Genomic DNA, 16,767 nt, shown 5'->3' with positions numbered 1-16,767 from the left:
CTCAAAAGGCCCTTATTCCACCACCAACTTTTGCATACAGAATCTATAATGATTCTATAAATCTTCCTATTCACATTGTACATGTTCCTGACCACATAGAACAACAAGGTGGAAAATATTCTCAACTTTTGTATAATCATGTAGGTTCTGTCCCAATATAATTACATGTACATTGTACATTTAGCTGTATTTCACCAAAAATTTTACATATATAGTTATTTTATGATCTGTTTGAGGAATAGCCAGTTTCAGCATCAAAGAAATGCATTTAGGCAGTAATACTGTGGAGATGACTTCTTCAGAATTATTTGAAACAATACGTTGTGCATGTTCACTTATAGCTTCTGTATCATTAACTGCTCAGTCGAACTACACACTATAATAATGAATGTATTTTTCATCTGGCTTTTATATAACTGTCAAGTCTGCTGAACAATACACTGTAATAAATTAGGACAGCAGCATACTCTGCCTCAGTCTGACTCTTCTCTAACTGTCCAACCCATACATGTACTTCTCTATGTATTTCTGTCAGTGTATTTCTGCTGGGATCACGGAACAACAAATTACCCATGCTACATGTCTAATATATTTAGTCCTTTACTAGTGGCCGGTTTGCGGGTGGAGGAAACTGGAATGCCCACCTCCTTTCACCAGGTGTCTGACAAACCTCTTAACTTAAAACCGAGCTCAATCAGTGAGAGCTGATTTAAACAATGTCAGCTTATTGCCAGGTCAAAGGCCTAACGGTCAAACTGAAAAAGTTCTTCAAACCATCTGAGACAGCTCGGCTCTCCAAACAATAAATGTCTATGGTTTACGTCTGTGTGCGTTAGTTTCTGCATAATATCCATTGTACGCGCAGTACCCTGGGAGTGTATATAATTTTGTCAGCATTAAAGGAACAAAATAATGAATTGTCCATGGCATGTGTGTCAGTTATAACACTTAATACCAACTGAGGATAAATTCCTATAAACAAACTCAGCAATAAGCCTCAATTTATCAACACTTTTGTGTGCAAGGGCACATGGTTCTCGTGTCAATACCTTCACACAGTATAAACTTTCATGGTTCACTCAGTTGAAGGTTTGAAGTTTTCTGTTCTACACTCTGTACCACAAATTCAATAATTAGATTTTCTTCCACTATTTCTCCACAGCAATGATATTTTAATAAGGTAGACTTCTTTATGCCCGGTGTTCCACCACAAAATAACACTCAGCTTATTTATTAAAGGTTGTCAAAGTAACTGGTACTGTCATGTTGCCCCAAGGTGACTTTTTAGAGGTCTGATAGCTTAAGGTGTTCTTGCACAAATTACATTGAGGTTCACAGAAGCTTGAATATTTTACTTTGTTTGCGCAGTGTTGAATATAATGAATATACATGTACCTAACTGACACAGAGTTAGTCTATGAGTGGAGTTTATAAGTGGAGGAGAATCTGAGTCCTCTTCACAGTTCATGCATAAAAAATTGGAAAGACAAGCTTTCTCAACTCTACAGGGAGACAACTTAACAAGGGGGACAACTGCACAGTGACGACAACTCCACATTAGGGGCCTTGGCAACAGGCCTATTAAGAGAATAAATAGTTCTGAACGGTAAAGTGTTTGGTTTGACTGACTGCTTGTTGGTGTGTAACACTGAACAATCAAAAACTCTGGACAGGCCCAGGCATGTGAAATGTTCAGGTACAATGTTGGTTCAGAAGGAAACCTTTCAGGCTCATTAAATGTGGAAAACTTACACATGTAACACAAAGCATAGTGCACTCAAGAATATTTCACTCTTGTGTGTGTCACAGATTAATATGGGTGGAGGAAACAAGGCAGAGCCTGAGGACCCCATCAAACATCACCAAGTTGCCCCTGAGGTTAGGCCAAATGTAACCAGCAAAAGACAATTTGAACATATGGCCCCACTGCTTCTGGTATCTGTACATGCACAAGCCATTCAACTATTTAGCCTGAGGAGACCCCGTCAGGTTTATAGGTGCAAGACGTGAGAATATAACTTTACCTCACAAAGTACTTAGGAGATACATAGAAAATGCATGAAGGATTCAAACATGAGAGATTATTCTTCTCCTTAAAGGATCATAAAGCTGTCTTGGTCTTAACTTCTGGTATTATTTTGAAACTAGAATATGAAAATAAATACTAAAAAAAAAATTAATTTCGTGGTAAAGTCACTGTCTAAGAAAGGCCTTAAAACTAAATCTTTCTAAGGACAGTCTTAATGTTTTGAACATAAATTGTCTTCAGGTTATATGTAAGTTGAAATGGATTCAGGATTCATGGGTCAGAGCTAATAGATTAAAATAAAAGACAGACATTGTATACACTGACACAAAAAACAATTGACATGATTGTTGCCCAAAAGCAAAATGTTTATTTCTCCAAAAAAGCAAACAAGCAAGGGAAGCAATGGAGTATGGAAAGCACACAATAAAAAGCAGCATGAAGATACATGTACCTCATAAGAATGAAATATTACTTTATTGTTTTACAAACAGAAGCCTCATGCATTTTATCATTATACATTAAACTTTGAAAGAAGCAGATTACACTCTTTTTTGTTTGTAATCTCTTTTGTTGATATTGTTTTTCCTTAACAATATCAACTCAGATTTTGTCAGAGGCAAACAAATCCTACCAGGCTCTGAGTTCCACCTCTTACATCTCATCATGCGGGGGGCGTTATCGTATGTTTGAGAAAGCGTGGATGTGATATTAGTGGCCTCTTGTTCAGTCGTCACAAAGACTTCTCTGTCTCTACACAAGAAGGCATCGTGACAGCTGACCAACAAAACCACCACAGGTTAACTGCATTCTCATTCACTACCACATCACAGAAGATACAACTCTCCCAGCATTTCAAGCTAGGTAGAAAGCAGGCTGTTACTAGAATAGAGAAGCACATACATGTAAAAGCAAGCAGGGATGCATGTAAGTAAAATGACAAGCACTGACAATACATGGATGATACCAAATGGATAAAAATCGGCAGCAGACTGATGATATGATGAACCCTGTCACTGTTCTTAAAATACATTGTATTTACAGCTTGTGTGCTTTTTCATTACAGCATAAAGCTTAGTAGTGGATCTATAAAAGGTGAAGATGCATGCGTGACCAGTTATTTTTAGTTTAGTACTACATATATACTGAAATACAAACAAACTGTAACAGTGTGTCCAGGATGTCAGCTGGGAGGGGCTGGACAAGCCAAGAAGCCTGACTTACTTTGACACTGGCCAGTTGTCAGTGATATATCATCCAGCCCTATGTCCCCCTTAAATCCTCCACCGTGGACTGCCTCCAGTACCAGAGTATAGTCCACAGAGCTGTAGAATGGAAGCTGGCCACTGAGCCACTTGTTCCCCTGGTCTCCCGACAATTCCCAAACTAATGTGCTGTTGGTCTGCTTCTGATGACCAAAAGACCCAAAGGCAAACATAAACAGATTTAATATCTATGCATTAGATAACTGCTGGCCATGTTAGATAACTAAAAGTTAAGGCTGTACTGCACTTCGTCAAAAGTTTGGTAGGTAAAAATGCACTTTCAGAAGCACATAAATGCCTTATAATGATACTTTTGATCCCAAGACCTAAAATATATATATAGATATATGTTAATAACTGTGCATAAGATGACCAAAAGAAAGGGGATCAAAGAGTGAACAAAATTCCTTTGTGATGAAATAAAAATCGCTTAACATGATCTTACATCAGGAATCTATAGTAATTTATGTACAATGAAGACAATTACCACGTTTGGAGAGCCAACTATTAACTGTTCACTTTAATATGGAAACTATTATATATGCATTATATACTAAAACAATATCTATTAACTTTACATGTAAAGCAAACCTTGAGAGGCATGATTGATCATGACACTGTTGATTTGCATACCTGTAGGACAGAGACTCTCAACGTTCCTATGGAGGCGCCGTACATATGGAACCAGAAGTGAAGGCAGCGCCCTGTGCGGCCCGTGGGAGGAAAGGACTGGGACAAGAGCTTAGCCCTGTCCCCCTGCTTACGGGGATCAGAGCTCTCTACATACATATAATGGCCTGTCAACAACAGAGATGAGTACTGGGCAAAATAAGGAGACACTGAAATAACGTCTGATTCCAGAGAGTGTTAGTTACTGGTCTGCTGTCTAATGGAATTATTGAGAGCAAATTAAGTCACTGAACTGAACAGCAACAGAGACTGTAAAATTCACAGGAGTTTTCTGAATTGGCCATAAATATTTTCTTAGACAAGGACTTCAACACACATTGTTCACACTGCTGTGAATACAATACATGTTTGTACTTGTTTGAAATGAGGTCGTGATACAAGATTTTCCAAGTCCTATCAAAATCATAGATTATTAACAATCTTGGAACAGGTGTAAATGAGCTCAAAAACTTTTTCCAGATCAGTTTTCTTTCAAACATTTAATTCGTGGAGTAAGAAAACATATCGTGGTTTTATTTTTTAAAAATGCAAAAAGAATTAGCCTGGATAACTCACACATATTTATAAGGTGCCCGTTGGCAAAGCAGCTTTTTTGCCCTGACCCAACATACCTGTCTTGTTACCGTAGGTGTGGTCAGAGCTGGGTCCTGTGTCACCTGTGATGGTGGCACCTGTGTGAAGGACCCAATCATATTCATCATCTTGCTGAGAGTTGGTCCAGGAACACATCCCTGTCTCAAAGGTACAAGCACCTGGCAAACCATACAACACCTGGCACTGTAGATAAGGTTTGTATCAATATATTTCTCTATTTTATTAATATGAAACAACAGATCTATCTATATTCACATAAATAAACCAGTATGAGAATCAAAGAATCACGAAAACTGTATTATGAACTACAAGTGAGTTTTATAGCATAGGTTTACAGTCTAAACATATAATGTAGTCTCTGTAGGTAAACTGATTACATGAAGACAGCCTTGACAAACCCTGCATTTTGTGCAAACTTCAAATTCAATTTCCAATATAGCAGACAATTCTGCAATGCAATCTGCTGATCTGATGAGATTTAGTGGCCAATCGTCAACCGACACAATGGCTTCCTGTTAAGCATGACAAGAAGGCATCATGACAGCTGACAACTGACGCACCCACAGTTAATAGTCATGGTCAATCATACAGCACGGCACAGCTAGTAACACCTGAATAACAATCTACATCAATTCCTACCTAAACAGGGTCCAGCAGCTTGTTCTGAAGGTATGGAATTTAATTTAATTTAATTTACCATCTAAATTTAATCCACTACCAGCTTAGTCATACTTCAGGAAAATGCAATACGCTACTTCATAAAAATGCAGTGTGCTGCAAACTAATAAAAGTATCTTCAAACTTTTGGCAAAAACATTAAATCCTGTAAATACTATTGATGTCAGCAACCTTATTTTATATTTAGTTTAATAACAAGATATACCTGTGTCTTGAAACCTGACGTATTAAATGTGTTTCACATGTATAAACGGATATCGTATACATTAAACACACCTGGAGAGGGACATGCCCGTAGCAGCTTGACATCATCAATTGCCATGTCACTAAGAGGGCCCTTCCCTAGGATAGCCTCAAACACAATCTGAAGTGGAAAGAAAAACTGATTCATTATGAATGATCCATTACAATCTACTGGGGCCTCTGTGGCCTAGTGGTTAGTGTGCTAGTGCAGCACAATGACCCAAGGGCCTCTCACCAGCAACCTGCAGATGGTCATGGATTTCTCCCAGGCTCTGCCCTGTTTCTACCAACTATAAAGCTAGTCACCAATGCATAAGTTAATTAACCTTGAGAATGGCTTAAAACATCAATTACAATATACAAAAAAAATATATTAATGCTAATTTTTGGGAAAAAAGAGGAAGAAGACCTTAGGCAACTGCGCTGATGTATACTATATTACAAGATCATCAAACTGTTCACAAGTGGAGCACATTTCACTCCTCAAGCCATGCTTTACTCACCATTTGTACAGGGATTTGGGGAAGAGGCACATGTTCAAGTGCCCAGATTTTCCCCTGGTTTCCAGACTTGGTCCACAGCAGCTTGCTTGTGGTTATTGTCCTGTTATCAACAGTGTGCACCTGCAGTGTGCCCATGTCCTTCCCATACATGTGGTACCAGAACTGCAGACACTGCCCTGAGGCCTTAGCTGAGAGAGGTGTGGCAATGCGGGCCCTTTCACCTGGCTTACGGGGAGGGGAGGCTTCCACAAACATGTAACTACCTGTAACAGAAAGGGGGTATACGTAACTACCGGTAAACAGAAAACAGTTATCATTTCATTAATTGGTTACATGTAAAATAGGAATCAAAGTCATAACACTGACGCCTAAAGAAAAATAGGGCAGCAGATGATGGCATCTAAGGATTGAAAATTTACAAATATCAGGCCAATGCACTGGTTATGAATTATTTGAATCCTTCACTTTATTTGCAATAGTGGAAATTGTGAAATTGCTTTGGAATATTTTTACAGACTTAACTAACCTTGTTTTGTGCCGGTGGTGTGATCAACAGATGGGCCAGTGCCCACTGACAAGGTGCTATGACTCTGGCGTGTCCAGTTGAAGTTATCCGTGGAACTCTGGACGTAGCCACAAATATCTGGGCTTTCAAAGTCACAGTCAAAAGTTGATGTCAGGGTGGCAGAAGTGCTGTCAGGATTGGATGGTTTGGAAGTCACTGAAAATTTAAAAACAAAAATACAATTTCTTTTTGTCAACAATAAATCAACAGTGAAAATGCAGCAAAGTTTGCAAACATAGTACAGCTTGTAGTGTTTAAAGTTTTTAGTGTTTAAATTCTTCTCCAAAGACTTACCCTTATTGCAGGCACCTGCTGTCAAACTGACATCATCAATTGCGATGTCTCCTCTAAATCCCTCACCTCTTCTTCCTTCTATAACCACCTGAGCAACAGAAGCAATAAATGTCAGCATAAACTAAAAGTCACAATGCATAAAACATGTCAGAATGAAGTAAAATTAAACACACATCAACACAGTACACCAAAAATATCACTTTGTTTCCCCAAATAAATCATAATCATACAAGCGTGTCATTTTTTATTTCTAGACTTCTGGTTTTGTTCCTTTCTTTCTCAAATAATATATTCTTAACTTTATTTTTAAATCACACAATACATTGTCCTTGTAATAATCTTTGTAAGAAAACCTTGTACTAACATTTGTTACAGCTGAGGAAGCCGAGCCGCCATTTATCTGTACTCTTCCCATCAGCCATTTGTTGCCATGGGTACCATTTTTCGTCCAAACAGGATCCCCACGAACTTTTCCTTTGGCAAAGTAAACGTTGAGGGTGTCAACATGATCCCCATACATGTGGTACCAGAAGATGAAACACTGTTTTGCTGCTCCGTTTATCTGAGGGCTGACCAGTTGAGCTGTGTCTCCAGCCTTGGGACCAGTTGTCTCAATGAAGAGGTAGTAGCCGTCTGTAAACATGTCACCCAACAGGAATTATGAGGAATTAAAGAGTTCCTAATGAAGCAGTCGGAAAGCCATTCACACACAACACACAACACAAACCATGCATTCACCTTCAGCTTTTACTATAAAGATGTGTGGCTTTATATGAGGGTAATATTTTAACAAACTGATAAACAAATGCCTTGAGTTAGTCGCTCAACTTGATCAGTTGTTATAATCTTTTTGAAAGTTAATTACACAGTTAAATTTAATATCTGTCTCATCACAATACATAACTAATAGGGCTGCAGCCCACAGTTCATCTTAGACAGGCCTTAGAGCATAAAGTGTCTTTATTCTGAATTTTTTCTTTCTCTCATACTGGTGGACAGGTGTTAAGCAATGTATTGAAATTCTGCAGTAAAATCAAAACTGGCCACATTTCCTTCACCCATCAACCAAGTTGTAAGTTTGCATGATCCCCGTACGCTATACTTGTGCAGAACCTCCCATATACAGAAAATCTTTCTTTCCCTGAACCTGAAGAAGTTACCTTTAGAAGTGTGGTCAAAATCTGGTCCAGTTAAAGGGGAAGTGGTTAGGCCTTTCCATCTTGACCAATCAAATTTGTCAGTCTTTGACTGAGTCCAACCACAAAGGTCTTGATCAAAGTTGCAATTGAACAATGTAACTGTGAATAAAGAGATTTCATATAAATACTTATGGTATGTATTTAATACATAGTTTAATTTTTATATTTTCAAGTGCTGATAAAATAAAACTGCATTTTTAAATAAATGACTCAGATGTTTACAACGCCAATTTGCTAAACATGTACGTGTATGTTAACTTTTCTAATAACTTTTATGAAGTTCATCTTCATGCCTGTCTGTCTCTTGGCTGTTGTTTAGTTGATTGATCAACCCTATGCTTGTTTTCATGATGTTGCAGCCATTGTGAAATTGCACCTGTTTATCTAACTTCTTCAGCACATGTAAGTATCAGGGAGGTTTACCCCCAGTGTGGGTTACGTGGTCACTGTGCAGTACTCACGGGTAGTGCTGGCCGGTGTAGCTGTAGGGGCAGGTGTTGTTGTAGAGGAGACAGGAACTGCCTTACTTGGGCTGACCAAACAGGCCTGGCCATCCCTCAGGCTGATGTCATCCAGTGAGATATCTCCAGCTGTGTTAGAGCCTCTCACACCCTCCAGTATGATCTAGTGGCAGACAAAACATGGATAGAATCAGGTGTATTTGATATACAATTCATGCAACAAATGATCTATTTTAAACAAACAAAGTTAAGTCAAGAGTATTTGTTCTACAGTAGGAAAATTGCTTAAGTTTCTCTCATCCACTTTATGACTGACTGATTTATTTTATTACAATCTTACCCATACTCAAAAATATTTCACCAGCATTATGGTGGGGCAAAAACAGACAGGTCCATTGGGACCTTCCTGGCACGAGTTCAACTTGAACTCGCGATCGCATTGGCGAGAGACTTCTGGTCTCAGATACATAACTCATGATTTATTACTGTACTGTTCAAACCTATTATTTAAAAGCATGTGACTTTGAAGGCACACAGATAAATTTACATGTGCATGAAAACTTACCTGGAAAGGTTTATTCCCTGTGACAGGTACTGCCCCTTCCATCCATGAGTAAGCCTGGTGAGCAGAGAGCTCCCACAGAAGTCTACCAGAGCCTTTGTCATCCGTCATTCTCTGCCAAACCCGGAGGACCCCAATCCCTATACCTTGCATGTGGTACCAGAAGTGAAGACATGCGGTTTTCCCTGCTTTAAACGTCTCACTCACCAACTGAGCAACATCTCCCTCACGTCTTGGGGAAGAAGATTCAATGTACAAATACTTTCCTGACAAAAGAAAAATGCAATCATAGTAATGATTTATTTGAGATGGGCACAAATACCCACATGATATGTACATTAAAAAATATGTCAATTCCTACTGAAATAACTTTATTACATTTATGTCATATAATTCAACCATATAATCAGTGCATTGGGACCAATTTTTCCTTGATACCATATCAATTGAATTCATATTCAATATGCAATTTAAAAGTTATGAGAAAGAATCTTATTGTGAAAACATGCAATATGCTGTTTTTCTAAAAGTCTCTTTTTGCATGTTGCACAGGTCATGATAGTGAAATCAACCGGAGCTAGTCTTGCGCAACATGAATGAAAAAGGAGAGTGTTTGGATAACTTTTGAGACTCAACTAGAAAGCAATTACCCTCTGCTGTATTTAACGTGTGATCGTTTCTTGGTCCTGTACTAGGGGTATCCGTCGTGGAACTACCAATTATCCAATCAAAATCATCCTCTTGTGAGTTCGTCCAACCACATGTGTCCCCTTGTTCAAAGTCGCAGAAGCCTTAAAAATAGAAACAAGGAATAAACGCATTCCATATTCATCGGATTAAAACAAAATTCAGCTCAAACAACGGAAAGGAAAATACTCTAGTTTTTCCAATTTTTAGGACAGATATAAGTAATGCTGAAAGCAAAGAAATATTTCTCTGTCAGTTTTTTGGAAAAGTAAAGCTATGAATATGTTGTTCATTAGATGGACCCACCATGTAAAAAAAAAAGGAACTAAATATTCCTACTATAATTACATGTATTTTGGATTAAAAACATCAGGCCAGGTCACCCAAAAATCAGGTACACCATGAAATTCTCAGTATGACATTGCTGACGCTAGATGACTCACAGCCATTGAGTACATCTTCCTGTAGCAACAAGAGAGTCTCAGAAGACAATGGATGACTCACAGTTCCAAGTAAATGTAGCAGTGTACGAGTTCCAGAAGGTACTACAAGTCACTTAAAATGGCAATTACATGTGTGAACACATGAGCCTCAGAAGGCAATACACACCATTTGATCCCACAATCACATTAGGTGTACAGGAAGATAATGGGAGAGATCTGGTGGCAATTAATGGTCAAACACTTGTTCTTCGAACATTCCAACAATCCATTAAAAGCCCCGTTCACAAATATACAAATTTTCTGCCGATCCAGTATGAACTGACATCGTAATCGTGTTAGTATTCAAGGTCTTTGGTATTTATTTGTGGGCAATCAAAAAGAATTCGTGTTCCATTTTCATGCAATTTCAAAAAGATCCAATATTTCGAAGCTGGACATAACTTTTTAATAATTCATAAATATTCATTAAAGCTTCATAAATATTTGTGAAGCTGTTAACTGCAGTGGTAAAGGTAATGTAATCATTCTGGAAGCATCGCTATGTTGTAGCAACTCTCAAAATCAGCCCATTAAGTCTGATTAGATACTTGAGAATGAATTAAGAAATAGTGGTAAATCATTCACTTTTAAACCTGACTGCCTGACCAATTACACATACATTCATTTTGCCTGTGAAATGTGAGCTATCAAATTTTGAAGAAAGCAGACATTTTGACGGCAGAACCTAGCCCCATATTTCATTAGTGAAATGGAACCGTCCCAACGTCCATGACGAGGACGGCAAGTGTGTATAGATTGTCAATTTGAGCACACTTTGCCCACCATTGCTTTCAGTGTTAAAGTTTTTGGAGGTATGTTAGAATGTGAATTTACAATAGAGTTATGAAGTACTTACAACAGAGTTAAGAATGGTCCTGACTTTCTTATAGCTTATTTGGCATTTTTGAGAAATCAAGTTTCAAGAAACTTGTCGCAACAGTTCAGCAGAGCATTCATCTATTTAAGCGTAAACAGGGCTTAATTCAGAGAATTATTATCAGAGAACTTCTCCACTTTACTAACATCCCAAGAATATGGAATCAACCTACGATTTTTCCTCCCTACCTGGCTGTCCACCACATGTCCCATTCAGGATAACAATGTCATCAATGGCAATGTCACTGGCAGGATTCTTCCCTCGGACACCTTCCCACTGTATCTGGAAGTTGGCGTTGTTAGCAGTTAATGGGGTTTCACCTCTTAGCCACTTATTGGCCTGGTTACCTGTCTTGGTCCAAACAACATTGCCCACAGCCCCACTGGTGCCAACACGCACATTAAGGGTACCTGTCCCCGAGCCGTACATGTGGTACCAGAACTGGAGGCACGCTGGGAACTGGCTTGTAGAATAAGATTGTGAGGCCAAGATAGCATTGTCACCAGCAACCCTCGGAGATGAGGTCTCAATGTACATGTAATGACCTGAAAAACAAAATATTTGGCTAAGTCAAAAGCTATAAATTTTCGAATCATTCTTTTGTATGCTATTTTTGGACGCTATTAATTAAGTGGATTCGATATAAGTTGAGTATTACATGGGACTACACTTCATCCAAATACATTTAACACATTCTAGTGCAATCAGTGGCCTTGTTGCCTGAAAGCTGTCAAGTAGGTATGTCTTAAGTCATCTGGAATGCCAGAGTTAATTATACTAAAATCTGTGTTGAACCCAGAAAGTGAAAACCAAAATAAGGAAAATACTTGTATAAAACAGAGCTCACAAATAAAGAGAAATAAGAGTAAAGGACTTTTATGTCATCTATGAAGTAGAGGAGGTGCACCTTGATCCGTGTTGTAGGTATGATCATTGGTTGGGCCTGTGCCTTTGGAGCCAGTTCGTCCAGTCATTCTTGTCCAATCAAATTTATCCTGGCCTTTAAGCTGGATAAAGCCACACAAATCCTCTGACTCAAAATCACACTTCACACCAATGGCTTGTCCAGGGGAAGGCTCCACTATAAAGTACAACAAGGCAGGATATTTTTAACTAAATGTCAGCATTACCGAAGAAAGAATGAACAATCCAGTTTTAAAGATAAACTGGTAATAACTCAGACATATCGTGGCCAAAATATTACCAAAGAACATGAACAGCCTAAAGACAGAATTCAAAAACCTCTGGATGGCAATTATATAGACATGACAGTTAACTCAAGGAGTTTAACATTTGAATCATGTTGCAAGTTATAGCATTAATTCACCATAGAAAATTGAGTCAAAATGTTAAGTGACAAATCATCCTATGAAGTACACACAATAAACCTACCTTGAAAGCAGGGTCCATTCTGGATGGAGATGTCATCAATGGCAATATCGCCACGGATACCCCCTCCAACTGTGGCCTCAATCACCACCTTCAGGGGGAATGATAAACAAAACATGTTGTCATCTTACTGCAGGAGCTTAGTCATAAAAAAAAACAAAACATTCCTTTCTTTTTTTATTTATTTGGTTGTTGCTGTACGCTGTAAGAATTTTTCCCCATAAACAACAGCAGCAGGCAGGTTAATAATGAGTGGAGGAAACCAGACTGCCTAGAGTACACTTCTATTCTTTTTATCAGGCTGAGATAGGGAAAGCCCCTAGAAAATAACATCTACATGTCTGTAACTCAAATGATTAATGTTGTTGTTGTTAAAATTCTGCAAACTCAACCAGCTGCTTCATCAACAATCAGTAGAAACTCACAGGATGTCTGGTTAAGGGTTTGCAAAAAAACAAAAAACAAAAAACAATACAAAGCGATGATCTTACATTATACAAAACTTGCGCCTTGACATCGATTTGTGCCTTTAACCACTTGTTTCCTTTGTTGCCTTTCTTTGTCCATATTGGACTGTCCAGGTTTGGTTTTGTCTTGATGAAGACATTCAGTGTATCGATGTGTTCTCCAAACATAGAGTACCAGAACTGGACGCAGGTTGTGCCAAAAGGGCGCTGAGGCGGGCTGATTAATCGGGCCTTGTCACCCTTCTTCTGAGGTTTGGAAGCTTCAATGTAGATGTAATACCCATCTGGTGAGGAAAAGAATTAGGTTTTAAGATATATGTATATATAGACGGACTTTGAGCATTCAATAGAAAAAAATTACAACATGCACAAAGTTAGTAGCCAATGGACAAGGTTCAGACTAGCAAAGAGTCTGTTGCCACACAGATGACGGAATTTTCCAGATGATTTTCTACTTCACGCATGTTGATCATTCCTACTACCCTTGTTTAATCATGGTCACCACAGTGAATTTGTCATGTGTGATCAGGTGGCTAGAACTGCGTATCAAAAAATACGCAGTCAGAGATTAAATTATGCAGCATAACAATGGTGCATATCATTAATTTAGCAATTCATTTACGTACTTCTTTAACTATTTGAATGCTGTTTTAGTCAAGACTATGTCACTGGTCTCTAGGACTGCCGTGCCAGCAGATCCACAAGAAACCCATCCCACTGTACTTGACAAAACTCACCCACCAGGCTTGCTTCAAAACACAGCCTCATGGATCAAGGGTTTGTCATCTTCAGGGAGAACTACCATGAACAGTCTTGATTCATTTATTACTTACGTCGCGTGGTGTGGTCAACCATGGGTCCAGTGTCCTTGGTACCAGTCTTCTTATGAGTAATCTTCCAATCAAATTGATCAGTCTTATCCTGTGTCCAACCACAAGTTCTTTTTTCGAAGTCACAATTAAATGGGCCAGGTACTGTGGAATTAGAACCAAGAAACTAAATTTGTCCTGACATTAAAGGAGAAGACAATTTTTAAAATGGCACTATAGGCTGGAAAGAGCACATTTTTTGTTATCTATCGCTGAGTCCATTGTGTCCTGCATCTTTAACACCCTGTAATTTATGCTGGGGATGTGTTGCCTCTCAGCCAATGAGAGTCGTTAAAACTGCTGGCTTGTTCGTGTAAATTCAGAACCTACATCCCAAGACTCCAGTTTCCCGATCATCACATGGAAATCACCGAAGTAACGGGGCGTACCGGCAGAATTATACGAACTGCACTTCGGCGGTTTCCGACAGAAATTGTCCTCTTAACACAGAAGACTTCAGGAATAGTTCTTAGGCAAAATGGAGATGCCCACAGCAGATTTTGGTGTTGAATTTATTTATAATTTATCAACTTGATCGTACATATTAGAATTTTTTTATGGTTCGCACATGCAAGGAAATGAATACTCTTTTCAAAGGTTTTTGTTTGACATTTAAAATTTATTCTCCTTTACCTGTTTTGTATATGAACAGTACGTATTCAACTTTTTGCAGGAGTCAAGCTATTCATTTTTCTGTGTAAGTGCTTTTCATTGTTTGATATATTTAATGTGGTATTCAATGTTCTCTTCAAGTGACATTCAATATTTTCTGCATGCCTATTCATAGCTTTTAGTACAATCATTCACTGTTTTGTAGAAATATTCATTATCTACTGACAAATACTTGCAAATTCAATAAAAATGTCCTGTCCCCTGATGCTGTAACCCATCCCACCTACTTACCTGGCGTTGTGGCCTGGGTGGTACTGATTGTGGTAGGACCTGTTACACCTGCTGGTTTGGCCTCAGCTGGAGACACTGTCAGGTAAATACACACATCAACATATGATAAAGCATAAGGTACAGCATGCAAACAATTACACATTATAACATATAAATGTGGAGAAATACAAAGTAAAAAATCCGATTTCAGAAGCAAAATCGGGAGAGTTCTCTTCATTGAAAGGTGTTTTGAGGTTTGTTTGTTTGTTTGGAAGACAGGATGATATCCTACTGGACAAATGTAAGTTTCAGCACAAAAGGTAATATTTTATGATAGCTATTTGCATTTAAATATTCACTTCATAGTGTAAAATGTTTCATAAATTTAAAACTGCATACATTGTTTTATTTTTATGCACCGCAGACTTCATAATTGTCTCAGCTATGACAAATGAGAAATGTCACAGCCTAGGTAACACAATACCTCCACAGGTAGAGTCCGGGAAAGTGATGTCATCAATGGCCAGGTCCCCAGCTAATCCATCACCAATCACACCCTCTAGAATGATCTACAGGTAAATGCCAGCTAAGTGTTACATCAGAGATACTAACAACCAAGCAGAAAAAATCATCTGCACATGCAAATGTCGGTGGTTATCAAGATTAGCAAAAAAACTTATCTGTTATGATGCATTATCGAATGTACATGTAACCTTGGATTATGGTAAAAAAGATTGCTGAATCATCAAGACAGGCAATACATGCTAAAGTTTACTTGCTTGTTGTTGTGACTAAATATTTCTTAATGTACCTCAGTTAATAGTTATTGATAGTCAGTGTTACCTGATAGGAGCGTGGAGATTTGATTGGTGCTCGTCCATTAATCCATTTGTCACCATGGTCACCGGAAAGTTTCCAGATGAGCTGCTTGCTACCGTTCAGATCATTCAGATAGACATTCAGTGTGCCAATGTTTTTGCCATTCATGTGCACCCAGAAGTCAATACATCGCCCGGTTGTCGCGGCAAACATCTCACTAACTAGCCAACATGTATCTCCTGGATCCCTTGGGGGTGATGCCTCCACAAACATGTATTTACCTGAGAAATGCAACACAAACAGGTGTGATAACTTAATGACTGGAGTAATCCCACAAAATGCAATGTACAATGTATGCAACATGGTTTGGATAAGTACTTACATGCTGAGTTGAAGAATGTGGTCATGAAATCTGCAAATTCCTACCTACCAGTAGTAAACTGACGGGCTGGATAGGTCCCCACAGGCTGTGTATATACATGTTTTCCAACTGCCTGTCCAGCTGTACAATGTATTCACTGAAACTTATTTCACTGATTGTTGTTTAAAGTCATACTCGAGAATTGTTCACGTTAATATGAGATGAAAGTCAGTTTGATTGGTGGAGGAAACCAGAGTCCCCAAGATAAACCACCACACGTTGGAAAGTTACCGATGACTTACCCACATGTGACACATAGATACGCATACCATATTAATTTGCTGGAAGTCAAGTGGTTTTTAATGAACGCTACAATATACAAATGGCCACAAAAGCACTGCCTGGGCCCCACAAAAAGTGAGAAAGGGAAAATCTACATAAATCACTATCAAGTCGGCATTATCAACAAAGTATGAAACATTCGCTAATTTTTTCTGTACACTTCCAGTCAAATCTCCACTGATTGTTCTTGATGACTCCTATGATATGTTGAGAACAACTACCAAAGTGACATCTTCAGGGATTGTTCTTGATGACTCCTATGATATGATGAGAACAACTACCAGAGTCATATCTTTAGTGATTGTTCTTGATGATAAAAAGATAACTACCAGTCACATCTTCAGTGATTGTTCTTGATGACTCCTATGATATGATGAGAATAACTACCAGTCACATCTTCAGTGAATGTTCTTGATGACTCCTATGATGTAATGAGAAGAACTACCAGAGTCACATCTTCAGTGATTGTTCTTGATGACTCCTATGATGATATGATGACAGTAATTAATGAA

General features: G+C 38.5%; 1 protein-coding gene across 1 annotated transcript in view; it reads right to left on the bottom strand.

Moving 5' to 3' along the window:
- Positions 1-16,767, bottom strand: part of LOC135467268 (MAM and LDL-receptor class A domain-containing protein 2-like) — a 147,268-nt gene that overhangs the window by 87,078 nt on the left and 43,423 nt on the right. Inside the window, 20 exon segments of the mRNA XM_064745034.1 lie at positions 3,251-3,434; positions 3,925-4,088; positions 4,593-4,733; positions 5,530-5,635; positions 6,000-6,258; positions 6,522-6,720; positions 6,859-6,946; positions 7,223-7,491; positions 8,019-8,156; positions 8,519-8,681; positions 9,084-9,346; positions 9,731-9,871; positions 11,315-11,671; positions 12,034-12,207; positions 12,519-12,606; positions 13,007-13,266; positions 13,816-13,956; positions 14,755-14,829; positions 15,218-15,302; positions 15,577-15,833. Of these exon segments, the coding sequence (XP_064601104.1) occupies positions 3,251-3,434; positions 3,925-4,088; positions 4,593-4,733; positions 5,530-5,635; positions 6,000-6,258; positions 6,522-6,720; positions 6,859-6,946; positions 7,223-7,491; positions 8,019-8,156; positions 8,519-8,681; positions 9,084-9,346; positions 9,731-9,871; positions 11,315-11,671; positions 12,034-12,207; positions 12,519-12,606; positions 13,007-13,266; positions 13,816-13,956; positions 14,755-14,829; positions 15,218-15,302; positions 15,577-15,833 (3,552 nt within the window).

This window comes from Liolophura sinensis, chromosome 6, assembly GCF_032854445.1.
Source record: "Liolophura sinensis isolate JHLJ2023 chromosome 6, CUHK_Ljap_v2, whole genome shotgun sequence".
Taxonomy (NCBI): Eukaryota; Metazoa; Mollusca; class Polyplacophora; order Chitonida; family Chitonidae; genus Liolophura; species Liolophura sinensis.
This window is presented reverse-complemented; position numbering and strand designations above follow the sequence as displayed.